The 25,406-nt window shown below is 43.8% G+C and overlaps 1 protein-coding gene across 2 annotated transcripts; it reads left to right on the forward strand.

The window, feature by feature from the left end:
• The first annotated feature begins 1,066 nt into the window (after nt 1–1,066).
• On the forward strand, nt 1,067–17,692 carry MEX3B (mex-3 RNA binding family member B). 2 transcript variants are annotated; one of them, XM_050712911.1, is made up of 4 exons: nt 1,067–1,291; nt 2,232–2,325; nt 13,726–13,962; nt 14,797–17,692. In XM_050712911.1, the coding sequence occupies exons 1-4, from the start codon at nt 1,289–1,291 to the stop codon at nt 16,245–16,247; spliced, it is 1,785 nt and encodes a 594-aa protein (XP_050568868.1). In that variant the 5' UTR covers nt 1,067–1,288; the 3' UTR covers nt 16,248–17,692. The 2 variants fall into 2 exon arrangements, with proteins under 2 accessions (XP_050568868.1, XP_035410460.1); XM_035554567.2 differs by lacking the exons at nt 1,067–1,291; nt 2,232–2,325 and having other exon boundaries at nt 13,121–13,962; nt 14,797–17,691.
• Nucleotides 17,693–25,406: the final 7,714 nt, after the last annotated feature.

The following is a 25,406-nucleotide window of genomic DNA, read 5'->3' on the forward strand; positions in this document are numbered from 1 at the left end:
CAGCATGTGAGTCAACTTGTAAAAATGACTCACAAGCTCATTCCAGCCTTCTGAATTGGGAGCCCAATTAAAATACTACTTGTAATGCACATATTGAAGAGAGCGAAAAGTGTCTGCTCCTGTGTGTCAGGCATTAGCATAGCATATCTGAAGATCTGTCTTGAGCTAGTCTGGTACTTGCCAGCAGGAAACCTTGTGTTTAATTAATATATGAGTAACAGGAAAAAATATATATTTTGAAAATCTACTACATAAAAAAATATATAATGGAACTATAAATTTGATTAATTATAAATACATCAAAGTTGTTTTTTTTTTAAATTTATTTATTTAAAATGACATTGTTGAATAGAATGTTTTATTTATAAAGCACTGAAGAGGTTGTTGTTCTGCAGGGGTGCAGTGCCTGGCAATCAGCTTCTACTGCTGCTGGTCTGATTGTTGAATAGCCGATGTCTTCAGTTTAACTTGGTGCTATGTTGGGCAGGTGCTCCCTGTAGAACTGCAGGGCTGATTCTTAACAATACCAATCTTTAGCCTTCCATAACCTGTCAGGGCTAGCCAATCTTTCTGATGTTATCACCCATGCACCAAGGTCGTCTCTGGAAGGCGATGTCATGGAAGAAAAGGCAACAGCTGTACTGCAGCACCAGGACAGAGTTTGGGTGCACCACGGGTCCCCGAGTGACTCAGTAGTGTCAGCCTCAGCTTTCCTGACGCATTTCTTTTCACAGGTGAGGACTCAGACAGTTGTGCTGCAGGTCATGTTAACATAGTCCCAGCATCAGACTTGTATTTTGACTGGTGGTAAGTCCTATGTAGTCCAAAACTACTACTCATCCCCACCAGCATTTCATCAGCAATCAGATTTTTGCCAGCAGGCAAAAGACTCCAGAGAGAGCATGCAGGGTGAAAAACATTTCATCCAGCCTTGACGGAGATGATGTCCACGGTATTCGTATGTGGCCCTTTAACTATCGTTACTTCCTGGCATATATATCACAGCCCTTTTAGCTCCAAGATATTTCTATGGCATCACAGTGAACCTTAGGGCAAGGAGGTGAGAGTTGCAGCAAAAGGCAAGGCGTCTGTCTAGGTGAAACAGTCAAGGAAAAGGTGTTTGTGTGTGACTGCTGCCTGGTGTTAGCTCCTCTGTCCAGCCATGGCCCTCTATTTCAGAGACTTTGTGTGGCTGACGCAGAAGAGAGGCTGTACCTAGGACCAGCACTTAACCAATTTCTCCTCCCTCGTCCCACACCACCATTGTAATTTATGCCTGGTTTACTGAATGGTGAGTATAAATTGCAAGGTCTGAAACCTGGTGGTACCATGTTACCAGCCTCCTCTTGTTGAGCAACAAAACCAGCCTCATGTTAAAGGGATTCACTGGCAAAAGCAACACCATTAAATGAGAAATATTTAAATAAACAGCTATTATTGCTTCAGTTCCTGTTGAAAGGAAGAAAATAAAAGCTGGTCACACGTTGTGGAACTACATGCACAGAAATACGTTTGTCTTCAAATGCAAGCCTAATAAATGTAGGTATGAAGCCTGGTCTTTGTCCTAGCAAAGCTCATACAATCCAAATGTGCACGTTGTTACCATTTATCAGTATGTAAATAACATATATGAATAATTGCCAGTAGGTGGTAGTGTGTGTTTTTCAGATAACTGTGTAAGCTAGAACTGCAAGTGTTTCATGTTTCAGGTGATTTAGAAAGATCCTGTCATCTATAATGTATGATCTTAAAACATCATTGCTTTGAATTCAGTCCCTGATCTCACTGATTTAATAGTTCTGTTTCACAAACACCAGTGTATCTCAGAGAGGTGTATTTTGATTTTTTTTCAAGTTTATGGACAGACCTGACTGGAAACATTTTGAAAAGTGCCAATTAGTATAAGCCCTGAGAATTCAAACATGTGCATTCATTGGAATGACTGCATTGCTCCCTAGTGTTTCATTTTAGGAGGTGAGCTTTTGATAAATAAATACATTATTTTAATGATTTAGGAGTTTAGAATTTCTCTTCACAGAAGCTGTTCTGATAATTCCTGAAAGAGCTCACTGGAAGAGGAGCGGCACAGTTTTACTGGGCATCCACTTCTTTGCGGTGCTTCATTGTGCTTTGCAAAGACAGCAAAAAAGCAAGCAGCTGGGAGAGACCGGGGGGGGGCTGGTGGCTCCTTGCTGACAGTAATCTGTACCGAATTAATGGTGTTTCCCCAGCTCATCACGCAGGAAGAGATGCCCGTCCTCCTGCGAGAGCAGTTACTGAGGCTCCTACGAGCATGTTCCAAGCTGGGCGTTCATCCTTCCTCAGGTAACGACCAAAGCACTCCTCAGCCAGCTGGCCTCTTGCTGCCTTCGCTGTGTTTTTGGGAAGGGACTGGGTTTTTTTTTGGCGGAAGAAGGGGATGCCAGTGGTAAGGACTCTTTCTGTGGTGTTGCCTGCCAGGAAGCGAGGCAGAGGTCGGGAAAGGCTCTATAAATATTTCTGCAGTAACTCAAAGGCGGTTAGCGTTTTGGTTCATTTGTTTTTCCTGGGGTGTGAGAGACCGCTCTCCTCTGTGCAGGTGTCTGATTCACGTGGGGCTTCCTTTTTCTTTCTTTTCCTACTTATTTCCTGCCTCTGTAATTGTTGCTTGCACTTGCAGCACTTTTACTCAGCCCGGCACTCCCACTGAATGCTATCAGGCTATTTGTGCAAATGTTTTTCGTCATGACTATGGTCTGCAGAGTCAGACCTTTTGCTTCTTCCTTCTGCTTGTAACCTGTCCCTCCCAAGTTTCCTTTCTCATTGTTTTTCCTTTCACTTATGTCTGCCTGCTGTTGGAGCGAGCTTGCAGAGAAGGAAGTGGGGGAGGGCTGCTTCTGCAGAGCTTTCGGTGTGAATAGCTGTGCAATTTATAATTTCTTGATTAGGTTCTTGTTGGCATGTGCTCAGTCTGAGGGAGAACCACCCACTGCCAGGTGAAGTTAATGGGCTTGTGGCACCGGGGCCCACAAGCTACAATGGCAGGAATGGCAGTGAAAGTAAGGGAGGAGTACTGGGGCCTACCCAAAAGCAGAATTATCGTTGCCCAGAAGGGCTGTGCTTTCTGTCAGAAACCAATACTTGTGTCTCCCGTTAAAGAAATAAAATGTAATGTGATATAAATAGGTGCTGGGGGTGATCCTGTGAGCTTGTGGCCTGCGTCCCCCCATGCAGCCCCATCTAACCGCTCTGGGACAGAGGTGAGGCGTAGTTAACCTTCCCTGTTTGCCTTCCTGTACTATCTATCTATTGTTCTTAACCTCTTCCCTTGGGACCTAAATTGACTGTGCTGTGGATGGAATCTGATTTTGCCAAGAAATTACTCTTATTGACTGGAAATGGTATCAAGTTAGACATCCAAAGCCGGAGTCCATTCAGAGAACACTGACCTTAGTATTTCTGTTCAGCTTTCTGTGTTTCAAATGGTAACTGTTAGAGGTAAACTCCAGTAAGAGATATCGGTGCTACACTGATATGTGTCCTCACCAATATATAAACGTGCCTGTCAGTATACTGATAACAGAAAATAGATTAGTGAGAGTGGGTTTCATGCTAGGAGACTGAGTTTCTTGAGAAATGTAGACTACCGGCGGGAAGAATCTCAGGGATGGAAGCTGGTGGTAGCACGTGGAAGGAAAGAAACCGTGAACTCAGTAGGAGAGAAGGGTTATAGAAATGAGAACAGAGATATTAACTAAGCAAATGAAATCAGTGATGCTGGAGGCTTTCATGCTTTGTTTGTATAGAAACAAATAGTCCATCCTGGAGCAACCGTACCTCTGCTGGGTGGTGTTCTTAGTGCACTGGTAACATCGTGTTGGGTGGTGCTAGGTCTCAACACTCCTCTGAGCTGTCTATTCAGAATTGAGGAGAAGAGTGGGAGGCACTTTTATCTAAGTGCACACAATATATAATCTGTGAATGAATACAAAGTGTGAGCTAGATAGGACGTTATTCCTGTAACAGGACCAACTCATCATCATTACAGAACTCTAAATAAATAAATAAATAAATAAATAAATTCCTTCTCAAACTAGATATAAAATGGGGTTGCGCTCATAAATGTGCTTCATTTCATGCACACTCCCTTTGCTCCCTATAATTTTCTTAAATATGGCTGAACTGTCTTTGTCCTTGTCTACATAATCTCAGAGTGGGGGTAACACTAATGCTTTTCATCAGAACCCCAAAGTGCTCTTCTGGATTCTGTTCACCCTCTTGAGATCAATCTCATCAGCTTTCACCAAACACCTTCGCTTCCTGTTGGAGACAGTGCAAGTTAAAAGTACAACTGAGGGTTTGGGTTCGTTATCCAAAGTATAGTTTTGATTGAGAGTTACTAAAAGGCAGTAAAAGTGGAAGCATAATACGCCTTTTTCAGAGTCCCTTCTCAGTGATTGTCATTTGAGGAACGAGGATGTTGAATTTGCCACGTTGCACAAAGTTATGGCAGCTGTTCCATATCGCTAGATTGGAAATTAAAATGGAGATCTATTCAAATTGTCTGACACTTCCAGCAAGCTTGAAAGCAATGCTTTAAAATATAACAGAACTCTAATTTGGGTCCTAAAAGATACTCAGTAACACTGAAAGAAAACTTCTTACTTTTTCCAAATGGTCTTGAACTGCTTTTTTGTGTCTTTTCCTCTGCCTTGCTAAATTCTGCTTTCCACAACAGCCATGTGATCCAGCTGAAGTCAACAGGATTCCTGAGGATGTCAAAGACCAAAACCTAGACTAGAACATTTCAGTAGGTCTAGTCTGTTATGACAATAAATATTTTCAGGAATGCTTTTAAGCTATGCTAACCTTTAGAAAAAGAATGTTTCACATTTCTTTTTCTTTCTTCATAAATGTGTGGTGCCTGAATCTTCTAATAGTTTCTTCATCTAAAGATAAGACTGGATTTATCTGTATCTGTAGACAGTAATGCAATCTCTTAGTTTAGGAATTTGTAGAGGTCAGACTTTGCCTGTCAACACACAGTCAAACCTAACTTTTGATCCTAGTGTGGCTGCTTTAGTAACATTAACTTTAACTAACTTTATGAAGGCTAGAAAAACTCATCTAGGAAATGAAGTCCTTTGAAACACGCACAATGCCAGACCTGTGCTTTGGAACTCAAAGCAGAGTTTAGGCAGCTTGAGCTGTTGTCACCAGAAAATATTATTTGAATCTATGGATGTTTTTATCCAGTAGTAGTTATTCCAAAGAAAGAATGCACTGTTGACAACTCTTAGCATTTGCTTTGTTGTCCTGTATATGCCAGTTCATCACTCATACTGAGCATTAATCACTGTGGTAAATGTAGCATTGTGATCTGTTCAGGAAATACTTGTCAAGGCTTTATAAAGACACTCCATAAAAAATCAGACAAAAGTAGTCTATTTTTTTCCTTGTGGGTGAAATTCACCTGCCCAGAGCTCAAATAAATACATGACAGACTCCTGCTAGCACAACTCCAGTCCTACTGCTATCTGTTCGGTTTTGCTTCCCACACATCCTGTAATGACAAAGATAATCTCTTCTAAAATGCCATTTGCTTTTCAGGGTGGCACTGGAAACTATTAAGGACTCAATGGGCACTGGAAAGAGCAATGTGTTATTGATTAATCTGCCCTCTGAATGAACTCTGGTAGAGAGCAGTATTTCCAAAATTCTAGATGAGAGAATTTGTGTACAAATAATGGCAGGATGAGTGCTCTCTGGGATGATATGGCTACATAAATAAGCAGTTCTTCAGTGCAGCATGTGGTTTTCTAATTTCCAGTAAAATGGAATGAATCACACATGACAACACCATTGCCACTAACCAGTGTGGCATGGCATCTGAGAAAGATAGCACTGGAAGGGTGTGAACTGGAGAGCAGATGATGGGGCTTGAAACATCTTGTTTGCTTTGGCAGCCTAACCAAAATCTTGATGCTTTCCCACAATCTGCTCCAAGGATGTAGGTTTTGCTGTGCTGTATCAGATTATTACTCTGGGAATTTGTGTGTCCTGCCTTTGCCAATGGACAGCTCTTGATGCTTCAGATAAAGATAAATGCCCAGACTACCCACAGGGGAATTCCAAAGTTAGATGATGTTTCTTCATGTAGGGTTTACATTACTGCAGAATTACCAGGGGAGGTTTTCTCTCTCTCCCCTACCAAATCATAAAGGATATATCTACGCAGTCAGGCAAACAAAGGTCCAAGGCTGCTCTCAAGTCCAGGCTCACATACCATGCATATTAACTATATGTAAGTACATGCTCTGGTATGGGCCTTAGGCCGAGTTCACTCCTGAGGGGAAGTCTTAGCCATAGCCATGTCGTAGCCCAGTCCCAAGCTTTTCCACCACAAAGGTGGGGCCTGGGTGCCCCAAAGGTGGGGACTGGGGTGCACGGCAGCCCCTAGGGAGCAGCTCCAGTTGCCTCCCCTTTCCCTGAGCACTGCCTGAGTGAAGAGAGCCCCGGGCAGGCCAAGAACCAGCGCTGCGGCCTGTGGGCCATGGCTTCACTGGCTGGAGCTCTCTCTTTGTTTTGTAGAGGTGGCAGCAGTTCTCAGGAGGTCTGCTAAAGGCGAGCAGACAGCAGTCCCTTTAACATCCCTGCCAGAGCTGCAGTGCCAGTGCAGCTTCACACGAGCAGAACTCCCCGTTCACTGCTCCTGCTGAGCCCCAAATCTGTGAGTTTCAAAAGATGGGGGGCCAAATTAGAGGGATTAAAAACAACCCTGTCCTCTTTATTTCTGCTCTTGTGCCTCCTGAGCTGTGTATCAAATCTTCTGATGCCAGAACACAGGAAAAACTGAAATTTGTCCTGAAGCCTACCCTCAGCAAAACTGGATGCATCTGTTCAAAAGAGCTGAAAATGACCTGGCATGCACTCTTAGACCCTGCAGCTGGGCGTTAAGGTTGTTGACTTGGTGGTCATGAATGACTTGGGCTTTGTTGGATTTATTATATGAGAATGGCACCAGACACTTTTTCCTTTGAGGGTTTCTCAGAATGAATACTTGTTAAAGGCGGGGTGGGAGAGGGACACGAGTAATTCTTTTTCTCCTTCTCACATATTCCCAAACACAGCACTTGTGAGTGCTATATTTAGGCAGAGTTAATGACGATCTAGATGTCCAGCAGACATTTATTTGCATTTGCTTATGTTGTTCCCCCCCCATCGACATGGTCCATACTAAGGGCTCAGTAAGAGCAGTAGCGTAAGCTGCAGTTTAAAATGCCCTGTAGATGGAGATTTGCTGTGACAGAAATGCCTGTCGTCCTGGCAGTCTCTCACAGCTGCTGGAGGCAGAAGAATATGTGAAACAATAACTCTGACAGCAGATGTGGTTCTGTAGGGACAGTAGTGTCTGTGGTACGAAAATTCCCTCCCAAAATACAGATCTGTGGGGACAGTAAGCGTCTGTGTCAGGGACAACTTTGCAGCATCTGCTGGGACAGTAAAGTCTGTGATACATAAACACATCTCTGCATCTGCTGGGTCAGTCAGAGAGAGATGTATTGTATATGTCTGGTTTTAGATGTGCAAATCCCCTTCACTTTCCTTTAATCTGGGGAATTTGTTTGATTCTTCTTCCCACAGAGCAAATAAGAACCATCTGATGCAAAAGAGCTAGAGGTATTTGTGAGTCTTTTCCATGTAGGAGAGGCATTGCCACATTTCAGCTGCCAAGAAATACTGCTACATTCTCTCCTACCATAGTATTAATCATTAATGGCTTTGTTCTCAATGAACAGCCTGAGTATCTTCAATGATGCTCTTGTGAGTGCTAATGCTTTGTGGCTGCAGTGAGACCATCAAATGAGAAATCTGTTTGTTTAGAGCAGCGATGCGCCACAAACACAGCATTCTGACTTGGACAATATTTCAAACATTTCTAAGTACAGGTGTATGCAGATAAAAAAATTATTTTGGGCTCATCTCTAGTTTAGGCACCAAACGCGGGTTAGGAAGGATTGCACTAGAGACAGTCAATTTTCCAGCAGAAGCAACTCCATTCAGATGTCAGGGTATCTTGCTGCAACAAAGGCTGATGTTGACATTTTTCTTGGATAGAGACAGATGCAAGAGCTTCTGCCTCAAGGTTATCCATTATACAGTATATTAACTAGATGTTTTAACATTGTGCTTCCTGCAGAGACAGAAATGAATGATGATTAATACTTATCAATTAAAATCTAATCTTTTCCCATGTGTATTTATATGCTGAACTTCAACCTACAAGGCAATTCTGTGACAAGAATTAGATACTCTTTTATTGGACAGCACTGGAATTATGGTCAGGGATATAATACTCATTCGTTTATTATGAATATTGCATTTGTGCCTAGAGTTTGCCTAGGCATTTTATATAAATAGTCTCTTACAAAGGAGTTCATGAACAATTAGCATTAAAGGACAATTGTTTTATCTTTCTTATAACAGCACTAAGATTGGAGAGGTAGAGGAAGCAAAGGTTATACATGTTTTATGACCATAATTATAATTAACTATTTCAGAGATTAAAGTAAATTAAAATGTAATTATAATGTACTATTTCAGAGACTAAAACTGATGAATAAAACTCAGTTGTGACCTATCTCACAAATCTGTGGCTTATCCAGCTTAGTCTAAACATAAAATCTTTTTTTATTATTATTATTAAATCTAGCTGCTGTTTAATAGACAGTGACCACAAGCGAGATAGGTGCTTTATAGACTTTAGATGCCAGCGCCGCGTTGCAGGCTGAACACTGGCCCAAGGGCCCTGGTAACAAAGAGCTCCAATCCCGCAGCCGCATGTGCAGGAGAACTCCCCTGGGAGGCCTGCATGCGGAGCAGCCGGGAAGGCTGGCCTCTGAATATGCGATGGGAGAGCAAAGGAAAGGCAGAACGAGTTTTCAGATTTGAACTCTGGTCGGCTCGACTGTTGAACGCCATTTAGCTCAGATATAGTGTGCGATAACCTTTGTTCTTAAGTGAGAGGCAGAATGGAGCAGTGAATGAAAGACGCCACTTAGACTCCAGGTGGAGGGTTTTAAAGTGAACAAGTGATCCGGCTGGTTACTTCTGATTTATTATAAAGGCATCTTTATGCATTTTGAATTGCCTTCCATCAGTCATGTCAAATAAAACTGCATTCTTATAAGGCAGTTCATCCCCTACAAACATGCACGCTCTAATCACTGATGTCAAACTAACAGCAAACGTGTATGAAGAAAATAAAGCCTATGATGACTACTGCAAAAATCTTTTACATTTTAATGTACTAGAAACAAGCATTTTAGTAAAGTCATTAGCAGCTGACATAAGTTTATATTACAGTATCAATATTTTTTGGAGCCTGATTGTGACTGTTAAAGGTCTGAGATTCATTCTGGACTGGGGCAAAATTGCTTTTCACAAGGTGTCCCAGAAGATCTGTGTTTTCAAAAACATATTTTGCAAATGAATTTTGTAACAGGGAGAGGTGTAGAATTACAGGTATGGAAGTACACATGGGGAAGCATCAGTAGCACCTCCCTGTTTGTATTTCTTGACGTGACAGTCCATATCACAAGGGAAAAAGGCACTTCTGCATCTTCGTTACCCCTGAGCCTGCTTCCATCTCAGAGAGGCATCACAAAGCCTCTCACTAACCTATCTCCATTTTATTTCTTGTAGTCTATTAACACACCTACGCTGTTTTGAGAGAGCTCTCCCCACCCTTCATCAAAAATCACCCAAAATGCTTGGAATGAGTGGCATGAAAATAATAAACATTTTCAGCTGCCTTTCAGAATCTGGATGAATTGTTTGTAAACATCTTGTCTCGAACCATCAAGAGGCGGAGCTAACATCACTGATAGATGATAAATTCCGACACGGCGCTCTGAGATTTCACGGCCACTGAATGTAGGTTAATATGGGATTCAATAGGAAATCTGGCTTTTGTGTTGTGATATATTATGAAGGAACTTGTCATTTGTCTGCAGATTGCTAATTGCTGCTTACTGCACGTGCAAGAGGTTAATTTGGGTATGTTATGACAGTAATCATATGCACTATCTTAAAATATATATACTCATAATCTGATTGATAATCTGTCCTGTGGGATTTGGGACGTTATTTTGTAAGATTATGGCAAAGAAGAACTTTACAGTAAATGCAGTCACAGTAGGCAGTAGTGTCCTTGAGTGCAGGCACGTGAGATGGAGTGGAATCGCGAGTCTGGTATGAAATACCTTTTTCCTTGCCCCTTAATTTAGTCATTCCCTGAGATGTGTGATTTATTATTTGTGATGATACATTGAAAACAGAGGTCCTATCTATTCTAAATGAAAATGATATCCTATTCTTATTATTGTTAATGCTTTGTATTTGGAGTAGCATTTAAAGGCCTCGGATTAATTTGTGACCTCTTCATGCTCAGAGCTGTATGTACACACACAGTAAGCTCACTGCCCCAAAGACCTTACACTTTAATTAAATAAAGGTTGGAGGAAGGAAGTTTTATTACCTCTGCCACAAATGGGAAATGATAAGAGAGAGAAACTAAAAGGACTGAGAATTACAGTCCTCCTGCAATAAGTCTTGTATTTGCCTGTAATATATCCTCCCTTCCTGCTTTTGTTAAGCTGCTGTAAATTGGTAGATGGTTGGTCTCTTCCCCAGAGATGGAGCTTACTATAATTCTGCATAATTTTCAAGGTTGTATGGGATGAAAGGAGTTACAGATAGATAACCCTTTAATTTACATCTGATCAAGTTATTCTGAAGAAATACTTCTGTGGAATAAGTACATGCATATGCATCTTGCGTGCATTACTTGTTGCCATGTGAGCATGCTATTGCATAGATTCTGTATTCCCAGTGGTGTGTGCAGTTGGTGTGTACATGTTTTAAGGTATGTCGGTATAACTTTTCAATGGTGGTTGTTATCTCCTGTAGTTTGCTCTTAAAAGTTTTCAAAAATATTTAAAAGAAAAAAAAAAAAGCAACAGCCCTCAAGATGCTGGACTATTCCACAGGATTCATAGGAGACTTAAAACACCAGTGCACACTTAGTCTCCCAGAAATGCATCATCTTCTCCCCTTCTGGGAATCTTATTCTATAGAAAGGGCTGAAATTAATTTTAAACATTTTTAATTAGAGCTTCCAGCTTAACATCAAAAAATAAAGCTAGATCAGTACAGATCTTGCTTGGAGAATAAAATTTTCCCTGTAGAGGAACATGAGCCTGAAGATAACTTGTTTTCCTTTTACTTGTAGTCAGTACATGGATGTTCAGCACAGTGATCTTGGGCAGAAACTCTGATAGTTTTAGATATGATGGGAAGTGGGGGAGAAAAAACAAAGCAAAAAAAAAAAAAACCACACACACAAGGAACAGGTAAAATCCAAGCACACCCAACCACTATCTTTGTGTCACACCCAACCACTCTTTTTGTATTTTAGTATTTCTGCCAGTCACTGCTGTATGTCAACAACAGTAATCTTCTATAATGATGTGTCTGCCTCACAGGTACAGTCCCCTCATTTCTGTCTTGTCCTGCCCCTATCTGGGAAATGTGAACAGTTATTTTCTTGCAGATTTTGGATTCCCTGAATTAAAAGGACTCCAGAGAAGCAGACTTCTTTTTGAAATGTATTTAATAAAGAACATTATTACTGTCAAAGGTTGTGTCCATCTGCCTTTTTTTTTTTTTTAAATGCTCAAAACAGTAAAAGGCCTTCAGGATCCTTGACCACTTATAAATAATCTCTCTTTTTTCCCCCTAGAAACTGTCACTGCTGGAACTAAAGTGTAAATTTGTAAATTATGCCATCTTTTAAATATGAAACTACAGAATTTCCACAGTTGAGGGGACAGCCTTAGCACGTAGGAAAGCACATCGCTGGTGTATATGCCTGTGCTAGCAAACAAGCCACAGGAGCTTTGCTATAAAACATGCAAACATCCTGAGGAAGTGGCAGTCATTTGCCATAAACACGGCGTGTAAACAATTACCTGTAACTCGTTACACTCGTTTGTACAGGCAGCTGGCTAAACACATCCCTGTGTGCTTGTAAAGGGCTGTCCCCACCGAACGTGAGACTGCCAGGCAATTAGGTGGTGGCTGCCTTCTCTGAAGACTTCTGCACATGACAAGTTGGCACGGTCCATGTAAAGGGGGGGACACTTGGGCCACATGATCTTGGAAGTCTTTTCCACCCTTAGTGATTCTTGGATTCTATCACAGAATGACAGAATTTTAAGTAGGGGTGCTCATGGATATGTGGGGGAAAGATGGAGAAATACAATGTGGTGGTGACACTTTGGTGACAACAGCGAGGACTCTCTCAGCGAGTGGCAGGGTGGATTTGGGGACGGGACACTTGCAGAAAAGGCCAATTATTGGGTGTGGGGGCACAGAAGGCGACGGTGTGGGTGAGCAGGGGCCGAAATGAAGGGGGCAGCAGGCGGCGAGCCCCTCACGCAGGCTGGGGGGGGGCGGGCCGCGGGTCCGAGGCCGCGGGCCGCGCTGAGGGCGGCGCAGTGCGCATGGCGCGGGGGAGGGGCGCGCAGGCGCCCGGCGGCGGGGGCGGGCGGGGACGGGGACGGTGGTGGCGGTGCCCCCGGGCCGCTCTGCCGGCCGGGGGCTGGCGGCCGCCGCCCGGTGGCACGGGGCAGCCCGCTGCCCGCTCCGGGACGGGAACGCGAAGCGCGGAGCCCCCGGCACACCCCCCTCGGGTGGAAAAAATTAAAAAAAAAATACAAAAAAAAATATATTTTTTGAAAAAAAATAAAAATAATAATAGGAAAAAAAAAAAAAAGAAACAACGAAAAACCCCGGCCGGGCTCCGCGCGGGGCCCGGGGGCGCGCACGCTCGGGGAGGGGCGGGGAGGGGAAGGGGGGGCGCGGCGGCCCGGCATTGTTCAGCGCGCGGCAACAAAGAGCGGCGCGCGGCCGGGGGGCGGGGCCGGGGGCGGGGCCGGCCAATGGGAGCGCGCGGCGGTGGCGGCGCGCCCCAGCCCTCCCCTCCCTGCCTCCCCCCGCCCCTCCCCGGCTGCCTCCCAGCCTCCAGCCTCCCTCCTGCCTCCCTCCTCCCTCCCCGCCTGCCTCCGCCCGCCTCTCCAGAGCCGTCTGGCTGCAGCGGTGCCTCAGACAGAGGAGGGGAGAGGAGGAAAAAACGCTGAGTGAGTGGAGTGGAGCCTGGGAGGGGCTCCTTAAAGAAACGCTGCCATCGCTTGGCATTGTGGCCGGCGAGGAACTCAAGGGGGGGAAGCCATCGGAGCTCCTCTCGCTCTCCGCTGCCCACCCCCACCCCACCCCCCCACCCCCGGCCGAGGGGGGGGAAAGAAAAAAAAAAAAAGGAAAAAAAAAAAAAAGAAAAAGCCTCGAGGGGGGAGTCGTGTGGGGGGGGGGTCCTGAAACCATCTTATAAACCGGATTGCACTGAGAGGAGGAAAAACAAAACAAAACAAAAAACCCCACCGCCGCCACCACTACCACCACCAACAAAAAAACAACAAAACAACAACAACAAAAAAAGGAAAGATACAAAATATACAAGCAAAAGGCAACAGCTCCCCGGTCTCCAGCAGTCGCCCACCTCCCTTCCTTCTCTGCTGCTGGCCATCTGCCTCGGGTTTTCCTTTGTGTCTGATCTCTTACTACTGAGCCGGGTGCAGGAGGAGGGTGCAGCGCACGCAGGGACCATGCCCAGCTCGCTCTTTGCAGACATGGAGAGGAACGGGAGCGGCGGCGGCGGCGGCGGCGGCGGCGGCGGCGGGGGAGAGACGCTGGATGACCAAAGAGCCCTGCAGATCGCCCTGGATCAGCTCTCCCTGCTGGGGCTGGACAACGACGAGACGGGCTCCATTTACGACAGCGAGCCTCGGAAAAAGAGCGTGAACATGACCGAGTGCGTGCCGGTGCCCAGCTCGGAGCACGTCGCCGAGATAGTGGGCAGACAAGGTGGGTACCGCGGGGCGCGGCGCCGGCTCCCCCAGACAAAGAAAGTGCGGCCGTGGGGCTGCCGGGCAGCGCCGGGCAGCGCTTCCCAGAGGCGCTGTGAGCTGCCGGCACACGGACAAAGCAGGAGAATGATTATTTTTTAAAAAATCTCGCTGTTCCTCTGGATGCAAAAGTTAGATTTGCAAGAGGAAAAGGGGGGAAATCGCGAGCCTCGGAGCTCTTTTTTTTTTTTCCTTCCCCCCGAAGTTGGAAATCGTGGGGTGTTTTTAAGGACGAGGAATGGAGTGGGGAAGTGGAACAATGGGATTGGGATAAAGCATCCGCATAGGGGAATGTGGCTCATTCAGTGCAGCCGCTGCTCCTCACCTTCCTCAGAACCGATTTTATTTCATTTTTTTTTTCCGAAAGGAAAGTGCTTAGCAGGAATGCGGACTGGCGCGTGCGGTGATTTGTTGGGGCAGCTCGCATTTTATTTTTATTTTATTTCATTTTTCCGGCGTGCAGTTTTCCTGCACTCTGCTTTTCCTCCGTTGTTGCCGTTCCTCTGAGCTGCACGTTGGTAGTTTTGGGGCAGTTGCATGGCAGATGCGGTGCTGGCCACTTGCAATGCCTTTGGGCGTGTGCCAGGGCTGGGGTTGGCATCCCTCAGTGCCCTGACTGGGACTCCTGGACGAGCTGCCAGCCATCACCTGGGGTAGGGGGCAATGTGTTTTGGGTGGGTGTGTATTTTAACCCCCCCTCCCCAGCTGCACCCAACTAATGGGTTGTAACCGGTTCTCTCCCCCCCTTCCTTCCCCTCCCCTTTGCCTGCCATCTCCCGCATCTTGTTCCCAGGTTGTAAAATCAAAGCTCTGCGGGCAAAGACCAACACCTACATCAAGACCCCGGTTCGCGGGGAGGAGCCGCTCTTTGTTGTGACGGGCAGAAAGGAAGATGTGGCCATGGCCCGCAGGGAGATCATCTCGGCGGCCGAGCACTTCTCCATGATCCGAGCCTCGCGGAACAAGAACACGGCCCTGAACGGCACAGTTCCCGGCCCCCCGAACTTGCCCGGCCAAACCACCATCCAGGTGCGGGTGCCTTATCGCGTGGTGGGCTTGGTCGTGGGGCCCAAGGGGGCCACAATCAAACGCATCCAGCAGCAGACGCACACCTACATCGTGACCCCCAGCCGGGACAAGGAGCCAGTCTTTGAGGTGACGGGCATGCCCGAGAACGTGGACCGGGCTCGGGAGGAGATTGAGGCGCACATTGCCATGCGCACCGGCGGCATCATCGAGCTGACGGACGAGAACGACTTCCACGCCAACGGCACGGACGTGGGCTTCGAGCTGAATGGCACGGGCAGCCTCTGGAGCAAGCCCACACCGCCCAGCATCACGCCCACGCCGGGCCGCAAGCCCTTCTGCAACTACCGCAACGACAGCTCCAGCTCGCTGGGCAGCGCCTCCACCGACTCCTACTTCGGCGGCGGCACGGCGGGGGGCAGCGGCGCCCGCTTGGCCGACTACAGCCCCCCGAGCCCCGCGCTGAGCTTTACCCACAATGGCAACAACAACAACAACAGTAGCGGCGGCAGCGCCAACGGCTACGTGTACGGCGGGGGCGGCGGGGACGTGCTCTCCTCCCCAGACTGCTGCTCTGAGCTGCCCTTCGACTCACCGCCTGGCTTCGACCTGGCCCCCGCCCCACCGCCGGGGGCCACCCTCATCTGGCCGCAGTTCGAGCGTGGCCCTGCGGCCGCGCCGCCCTCACCGGCGCCCTCGCCCGCAGCCGCCACCGCCTTCCCGGGCGCGACGCCCACCAATGCCAACCTGGCGCTGCTGGTGAGCGGCCCGAGGCGGGGCGGCGGCGCTGCTCCGCCCCCGGCACGGCTCTCCCCGCCCCTGCATGGCCCTGTGGCAGCGGCTGCGGTGGCCGGGCCCGAGCACCCACTGGCACGGAGGGTGCGCAGTGACCCGGGTGGGCGGCTGCTGGCTGCCTCGTACCCGTTGTATGCCAATGGGCTGGGCTCCCACCTGCCGGGGCTGCCCTCCGACTCGTCGGCCTCCTCCTCGTCGTCATCCAGCTCATCGTCCAGCTCGTCGTGCTCGTCATCTGGCGTGCGGCGGAAGGGCAGCCGCGACTGCTCGGTGTGTTTCGAGAGCGAGGTGATCGCGGCGCTGGTGCCCTGTGGCCACAACCTCTTCTGCATGGAGTGTGCCAACCGCATCTGCGAGAAGACGGAGCCGCAGTGCCCCGTGTGTCACAGCGCTGTCACCCAGGCCATCCGCATCTTCTCCTGAGCGTGACTGGGCCAAGGGGTGCTGGGGGTGCTGGTGGTGTGGGGGTGCTGGTGGTGTGGGGGTGCTGGTGGTGTAGGGGTGCTGGTGGTTGGGGTGCTGGTGGTGGGGGTGCTGGTGGCGACCGCGCGTGCATGCTATAAATAATAACGGGCGACTCCATTCTAGTGCTAGGCTAGTTTTTACACTGTACTTTAATACGAAGCTTCCAACCCCCCCCCTTTTTTTAAAAAATATAAGAAAAAACAGAAACAAAAACAAAAAAAATTGAAAGTAGGAGATGCTTATGATGATGACAATGGTGTGTGGACTGTTAGTAAAATGTGCTGGTAGTTCCTAGGATGCTTATTACGAAATAATTAAATCTATGGGTGGATACTTTTCTGAATGTTCTTGAAAGGGCAAGAAGTTCCTGTGAAAACCATGATACTGCAGCTTTATCAAAGTTAAAAAAAAAAAAAAAGAAAAAAAACAAACTGTAACATATCTCTTATATATATTAAAACGTTTAAAGGTTTTAAAGATAAATTGCATTAATACAGATTGAAGTATTTTATTCTTTTTTGACTTGAAAAATTATATTTCATATTGCAAAGATGTTTACAAGTATTTTAATTTAAGTTCAGTGAACTTTTTGTAGCTGGGTTAAATCTTTTTTATTTTAGTATGGCCTTATGGCAAAGAACACTGTATTATTTTAATATCACACAATTGTGAACGGAATTACAAACCATAAAATGTGTAATGCTTTGAACAGTATTCTGTTGGGATGGAGATTTTATAGGTTCAGAAAAAAATCTTTTAAATCTGCTTCACCCAGCATATTTTCTATTCAGTGATATAAAGCATATTTTATTCTATATTATTACAAAAATGGAAATGTATAAACATATGTCAAAAGGAACTGTTGAAGCTTTCTAACATTTGTATAAATAGAATTCAGTGGAAATTACAAAAATTCTGTTGCACCACTATAGTTTTAGTATTTCTATTTTAATACATTTGTTTACCACTTGTTTATGTATATGTAGGTGACGTTACTTGAGCTTAAATGTACTTTACTGAGCAAAGTTTAAAAACAAAGTATATTTTATTTTATGATAAAGGGCCTTTAACCTCATGGTCAAATACTAATATTATATTTGCTGAGACAAGATTTGAAATTGTATCAAGAGTTTTATTTTTCTGACATTTAAAGTTCTACATAATAAAAGTAAAACTTAAGTAATGGTGCTACTTCATGTTTTTTTAAGTATTTCTATATAAATAAAATAAAATATTACAGAAAAAAAAATGCCGTGTGGTGATTTGATTTGATTTGATGTTCTGAGAGTTTCTTTTGGAATTTTTGTTCCCCGCTTGTAACACTCCGGCATGTTCAGAGTTTGAACTGTGTCATGTTCATGTTGCTGGAACCCTTCAGCTCGTGAAGGCTCCCAGGATAATTCTTCCAGCGATAATACCATAAAAGATGGTTTTAAGGAATTTAAATATTATATTTTTTTATATATGTGGCATACCTCTGGAGTAATTCCATATGTAAAATTACTCTTCCTTAAGAATTTTTATTCATGAAAAATAGTCTGCTTCATATGCATTGGTACTTTTAGCAAATAGAGTATATGTAAGAAAAAAAAAAGCCTGCAGCTTTCTTAGATTTGTGATCTGAAAGCAGAGAAGAGGGGAGGGTCCTTTGTTGTAATGTGCTGGTAGAGGGCTGAACCCTGCCGGTCCTTGCTCTGTCCTTCCACAGGGTTTCAGACTTGCATCCCAGCATCCCAGACTGAGTGTTTCCTAGAGCAGAACAAGGGCTTTTGTGTCTTCCCTGAGTTCTTGAAATTGCTTCTTGGTATTTGGCAGTTGTGGTTCAGATAATTGGTGTCGACAAGCTTATTTGAATAAAAAATGTATTGCTGTGTAAAGTTTGTTTGCTTTTGATGATGCCCACACTGGTATTGGGGAGAAGGAAGTACAGAAGCTTTCTGACTAATGAGTCGTCAAACCCACCAGGCAAACACTGCAGTATTTTTGTTGCTGATTGTAGTCAATGTGTTTAAGTGAACTTGCTGGATAAAGCATGTTAGAGCAGATTTCAGAAGGTAGCTGCAGACCATTTTAAATGTTTGTTTTTGAACGTGCCAGTGCACTTTTCAGCGGGCTAGCAAAAACAACAAAACAAACCCAAACTGTGTAGCACATTTCATATGTTTTACTTTGTACTTAGCAGTTTATGCCAGAGCTGCTCTGCTCTGATCTCTTTTATGGAATCCAGAGCTGCTTGTCGGGTGGGAAGGGGAGGAGGGAGGATGCGGCAGGGGATGATGGGATCTCTTTGTTTGATTTGATTTGATTTTTGCTTCTTTCATTTAACTGTGATTGTGGTGTAGGCTGAGTTACGGAGTTAAAAATTCCTCAGTGAAGTGTCGCATTTGTCTCAGGAAGCTTGTCATTTTGAATGGTGAACAAAAAAAAAAGCAACAATGCTGTGGAAAGGAGTCCAGGGAGTGGCAAAGGTGATGCACTTAAATGCAGGAGTGGCACGGGTATCAGAAAAGCCTTGGCTAAATTGGTTACTTTAAAGGGGTCAGGAAGTTTAAGTCCAAGTGTGTATGTTCTTAATGACGGGTGTTTAGAAATTGACTCAAAACACGTCAATCAATTTCTTGTTTTAACGTAAACATCCTGTGCTAGTGTCTGGGAAAAGTTGTGAAAATGGCTATAAATAAGAGTGAATTTGATCTCTTTGCTTGATCTCCCAGGCCCAGTGACACCGAAAGGTAAATAGGATGAACAGTGAAAATTAAATTCTCCTTTTTCTTTTCCTTAATGTACGATGCCGCGCAACTTGATGGTATTAATAAGAGTGGCTGAGAAGACCAAGGGCAGCCCTGGCACCTCTAATGAGCAGCCCTTGTGCGGCAGTCACAAAGGCCCCCAACCTCAGCGGTGTGGCGCGGCCTGGTTCAGCGCACTTGCCAGCCTTCGCTGCTCCCTGCTTCGTTAAGTGTTGCCAGCCTCGTCACCTGTGTTTGTCCTGCAGGACTTATATTCTTCAACAAACTGCGGCTAAAAATGAAGCAGTGACCTCTCTGCCCGTGTCCCCGGCCCTCTTTTTGGCCTCCTGGTGCTGTTGGGCCGCACTGCTCCTGTTCCTCGTGTGTATCGTTTTGAGGAGGGAAGATGACCTGCTCGGACTCCTGTGGTGCCTTACAAAAACTGATTGTGCTCGTTCCTCGTCAGCAATTATTTCACCCACAGAGGGACTGGTCTGGATTATTTGTGCTTTGGCATCTGATGAGCCAGTCCTCAAATGCTGCCAGCAGCAGAAGCTGCTGAGCCAGACCCTTCCCACCTGGTGTTGGCACGGCCAGCAGTGCCCACCTGAAGCTCCTCCACCATCAGCCTTGGGCAGGGTACATTTGATGGAGGGCATTTCCCTGGTGTGCTGGCACATGCCATGTCTATTATGTTCCTCTTCTTGTTGCTTACATGCAGCACTGTGTAAAATCTGTTGTCTTTCATTGGTAGAGACCAATGTCCCTCAGCAGAGCCAGTATGGGAGGAACATGTAGGCTGTGCACGTGTGCTGCCCCTCAGCTGCGCATCCTGGGCCAGATTTATGCTGTAGGTCAGTGCCTCAGATTGCAAGGGCCATAAATTGGTACAGAATTTGTCTGAGGGTCTGGGGCCATATGCTGTGTGTGAGGGGTGCCCACACGACCGGAGAATACAGGCCTGTGTTTGGCGCAGGAGTATTTCAAAGCCTGAGAAAGGGGCAAAGTTCAGTTTCTAATTGAGTGCTGTGAAATACATACATGTGTATGGTCAATGTTTGTCTTCCAGAACAAAGATCACTTTGTTTTCCAAAAGTATGTCTTAGTGCCTTAGTGATGAACACGGTATGAGGGGGTCTTCACCAGAGGCTCCTCAGAAGCCTGGAAGGACTCAGGCTGTGAGCACTCCTCTGCGCCCCAGTGCTCCTGGCAGCCATCAGGCCAAGCTTGTGCACTTGGTGTTGTCCTGTCTGCACAAATGTAAGGGTATGGTTCTCAGGGCGTATACACATTGTTTTTGCAGAAAGGGATACGTTTACAGTTGGGAGAATTATTATATACAAAGCCCTAAGTTTAATTATTCCTCTGTCCATATCTTGTACTCCACATAATTTGCATAACAATCAGACATCAAAGCTGGAGCCATTTAGTAGAAGAAAGGTCTTTTTACTATATTATTTTGTTGCCAAATAAATTATAATGATCAATTTAATGTAAATTTACTCTTTAGATATATATTTTTTTGGCAAATCAATGAAAACAAGACTTAAAAGCAAACTTTAAAGTTAGTAGTAACGGTCTAGTTCAGTAAGGTATTTTAATTAGATTGCTTTTTGTTTGATGTTTCTTACTCCTCTTTCCCAGCCCCCCTCTTACCCTTTTAAAATTTTTCTCCTCTTCTCCATTTTCCTTGTCTTACCATTCTGGGAACTAAAATGATGCTTTGCTGTCAATGAAGTGAGTGGGAATTCTGCCACTGGAGAGGATGCTGGTGAGTATTGCATTTAATCAATCTCGAAATAGCAAAAAGTAATTATTCACCCTGCCTCTGCTTATTTGTGTTTCCTGTACTCATTGTCTTTCCAGTAGAGATGCTTTAATTAAAGAACAAAGACTATTTTAATGCCAATGTGGCTAAGGGGTGTTTCAGCCTGTATAAGCATTTGAATTTCTGATATACCTATTTATGATTGCCTACCTGGCAAATGTCAAAGGGGCCGGGCTTGCAGGTAAGTAAGCACTCTATCCAATGGTGAGAGATGTGAGAAGACACTCTTACTGCGATCACTTACTTTCTTCTCAGTGTAAACATACGTACACACATATATATGACTGTATATTCAATATATACCTGTGTACATTGAAGTCAGCTTAAAATCCTCCAGAAAAATATGGATTAGAAAGTCTTTCCTTTTTCAGTACATAAGTGTTAACAGAAACTCACTGTAATACTAGAAGAAGTGTTATTGTAGTTTTATTACTTAATATCAAGGCTTTTAATGAGGCTTTCACAGTTGGCTATGTAAAATAATTACATTGCATCCAATTTCTAAGTTTGATTAAAACGTAAAAAGGTTATTCTGGCTTAGTTTTAGTGAATTTGGTTGTATCATGATGTGTTATATAGTGATGAAGCTGTATCAGAAACAGTAAAGCTTTTGGTATACAGACTGTTCTTTAATGTTATCTGTACAAGTGTAGCATGTGCAACTCTGTGTCATAGATATAAACACAGATGCATGTAAAATGTTGTGAGTACAATGTAGCCCTGATCTTTTAAGATGTGTGTAGCTGTGACAAATAGCTGCTCTTGTATCACATTGAATTTGTGGCCTTACAGAGTATCAGGTGGGGTCATGGCATCTGAAACTGTCTCTGTCCATTCTGGACTTCATCCTTCTGAGTTTTCGCCTCCATGAAACCACCAGCAGAACTTCCATTTGATCAGAATTTGATCTCCCCATGAACTGAACTCTGGCCAATAAGGCTTCTTTACATATAGAATGTTATCAAAGGTGCACAGATAATATTTCTCCCTAATGTGGGTTTGTTGTTTTATTTTTATTTTTTGTTGTTGTTGTTTGCTAGGAAGGTTATTGTTATTTCTTTTATAACTAGTTATAGCCTTCCGCTAATATGTTGATTATTAGTGAAAAAATCAGTCAAATACATTCATACTAAATGCAACTTATACCTGTAGCAGTACAAGTGTGATTGATTAGCTGTCTCCAGACATTTATAGACTTTTGTAAGATTGCACTGAGAAGTGGCCTTGTTAGTTTTAAATGGAGAGAAAAAAAGAGATTTTTGATATTCCTCATTACTGTTTTTCCACTTGTGACGGATGTAAAATACAGTAAAGTGCTTTTTCCTTTCATGTATAAGGGCTCTTCTGCCTTTCATATCAGGCAGAATTGGTTGGCCCACTTTACATTAGTATGAATGGCAATTGCCTTGTAAATTTGACTGTCATGAATGGCTGAATAGTCTGCTGTCTCTTGTTTTGTCCTTTGTCTTTATGTTTTATTCACTTCTACCCTCTACAAAAGAGCCTTAATTTAAACCTGAGAAAGTAGTGGCAATGCCCCAGTTCATTGTAGATCTAGTGGCAGGTTTTATTTGGTTTTGATGTTCTTTATATTTTGATGGTTGTACTAAACAGTAGAAGCTATTTTAATCAAAAGAAGATTTCAACAAGAGCATGACCCATAAATAGTGTTTTTGCTAGAGTCACAAAAGTTTCTGTTGCACATTTGGAAATCGTTTCCACTATTTAGCTGCAATGGGCAAGTAACTTGTGCCACTTTAAGAGTTAGAAAAAAGGAGTGTTTTTCAGGATCTTTAGTTCTGCTACAGAGTCATTGTATCATCTCGACTAATTAATTTCACCTTTTATATGCTTCAGTATTTCCATCTGTGAATGAACTAATGACACCTACTTAAAGGCAGCATTGTGAAGATTAATTAATTGACATTATTGAAGTATCCTGAGGTGGAAATTCTGATGTAAGTACAAAATATTGTTACTGATACTTCCTAATTAATCAGCTCACAGTAGCCAGCATGTGGTAATCATATTGGTCTAGAGCAAACAAACACAGAACTGGATTATATTTGAAATCTGTGGTTCACTCTCTCTCTCTCTCTCTCATTTCTGTTTTTACATGTTAAAGGAACAATCTTATGCACTGAGTGTAAGAATCTCTCTTCTTTCCATGGCACTTACAGGTGCGGTGGGTGGGATGAAGGAGGAATATGTGATTACAGTCTTACACATGTAGGCCTGATAGGCTTTGCTGTGGTTATGGAAAGGCAACTTTGGATAGCAATTTTCTTGCCTCCATTGGAATAGCATCACTAATCCTTGAAAATCTGATGCTCTTTCATAATAGAGGTGAAAATGTTAGCATTATAGAGAAACATATAGAACTGATATAGTATACCTATGGATGTGAGTGGATATTACTGAATAGAGCTTTTCTTGCATGAAGGAGAAAGAGAGGAATGATTTCTTCCTTCATAAAGAATTGCAAGGGAGTTGATGTTGTGAAATTGTTCGTAATTTGTATGGATAGTAAGATCTATTCCTACCACTCATGTCTATGTTTCTGTTTGCATAATGATACGGTTACAGCTGTGCAGGTCTTAGACCATGTGTTTTAAAATGGTAAGGATAGCTGGAAACAGTGGAATGTGTATGAGCTTTGTTTTAATTAAATAATATGGAATTTATACCTACGTTTTCATAATGTTGAATGTACAGCAGGCAATAAGGTGAATGCAGTTGCTGCATGTGTTGCTTTCCAGAGACCAATCACATTCCTAAATGACACAATACTTTTTGTTGTTGAAAATGTAAGTCACAAGATATTGTTTTGGAATTATTTGCAATTGTTGCACAAGTGCAAGAGGGAGGTTTTAAGCTTCACAAACATTCTTATTTCTTCCTCCTTATGTCATTTCTTAAAAAAAAATAAATAAATCAATCACATGCAATTATGAAACTACTTTATGTTTGACGCAGTTTAAGATGTTTTCAGGCCACAAAAATGTAACTTTCTATGAGTAATTTGAATTAAAAGCCCACTCCAGCAGAAATTGTCCTCAGTCTTTGGAGTCACATGGTTCTTGGAAAGCTCTTTCTTGGCTGTGCAGGAAGTCAACCTTTTAAAGGGAGAGTCTATGCACAAATGTGCAGCTCTGTTAATGAGAGGAATTTCACACTTCTCACTCAGCCATAAGCTCTGTGTTCAGCCTGCTGACTGCTGCCTCAACAATGTTTTGCTATTAGGCTGGATGGATGCTGGACCATTACTGAGCCAGAGCAGCAAAACGACATAACTCTAGCTGAAGAGATGGTTTCTAGAATTTAGGGTCACCCACTCTGTAAAAATAAATTAAAAAAAAAAAAAAGTTTTAAGTAGGGTCTTCTGTTTGTCTGCAAGTATGTCTCTGTTATACGGCTGCCTTTCCTTTCCCCAGTGGTGATTTTTCAAGTCAAACGGCCCTTTCATCACCACTGTGGCTTTGCAGTGAAGTTGTCTGTTGCTAATAGCAGGCTTCACTTCTTCCCCAGCTAACTGGTAGTCAGACAGGCGAAGAATGGCCTATCCAAAATTAGGATATGCTTAATGCACTATCCACTGGTGTTGTTCCCATAAGCCTAATTATATGACTTTTGGGTCAGACAATGTCTCATTGTGTGGCCCTTGGCAGCTACAGGATGCCTAATGCTGCATGAATGTCTAATGTGGAGTTTGACGGCTATGACCGAGGCTACTGTTCCACGGTGGAATTGAAAACATCCGTGTAGTTTCCATAGAAAACCAGGTCAATGGTGCTTCCATAAAATATTAGCCCCAGGGAAAGCCCTTGGTTGCATGTTGCCTGTACAAATCCATGCAAGGTGAGTAGCATAAGGTGCATTTCTCTTTCAGGTAAATGACACTTAAGGAGTCAGATCGATTTAGTCTTTAGTGACCTATTTCAGAATCCTTCTCCAGACGTTAAAGTACTAATTGCAAGTACCATCCCTCATGCATTTATGTCTATCTTTTCTTCTATTTTGTGCATTTAGGAACACTTATGAAGTATCTCACGAACAGCGCATGCACAATGAATATGGTTTTGTATCGGTATGTAAAAAAATCATTTTATGTTTTCTTTGATTGTAAAATTTTAGGTAGAACTATCCTATCTTTATAACGTTTCCTGTAAAATCTTGCCTTTTTTTTACAGGCAAAAGCAAGGTATGAATGTAAAAGAATTCATTGTAGATGAAAGCTGTAATATGCTTGTTCATTTCAAAGGAGAATGTATAACTAATTACATTTTAATTAAATCTCTAACGTCAACAGCTGTTTTTAAGGGATCTTTTAAAGCCACATTTATTTTTAGTATTGTTTAAGATCCTCTTTCTTTGTATGCATTTCACTTCATGCATTATTGCCTTTTTAAAAGTTTTCCCTCTTTTAAAGTATCAGCTACTGCTGGCATATATTCAAGGCTAAGCGCTGGTAAAATTAGTTTTTTGTTTTTTTTTTTTAAGATGCTGGCTGTTACTTTTCTAAATAGAGAGCAAAAAGATGTGAAAGCACCAAATTGATGT

The sequence above is a fragment of the Cygnus atratus genome, chromosome 11, assembly GCF_013377495.2.
Source record: "Cygnus atratus isolate AKBS03 ecotype Queensland, Australia chromosome 11, CAtr_DNAZoo_HiC_assembly, whole genome shotgun sequence".
NCBI lineage: Eukaryota > Metazoa > Chordata > Aves > Anseriformes > Anatidae > Cygnus > Cygnus atratus.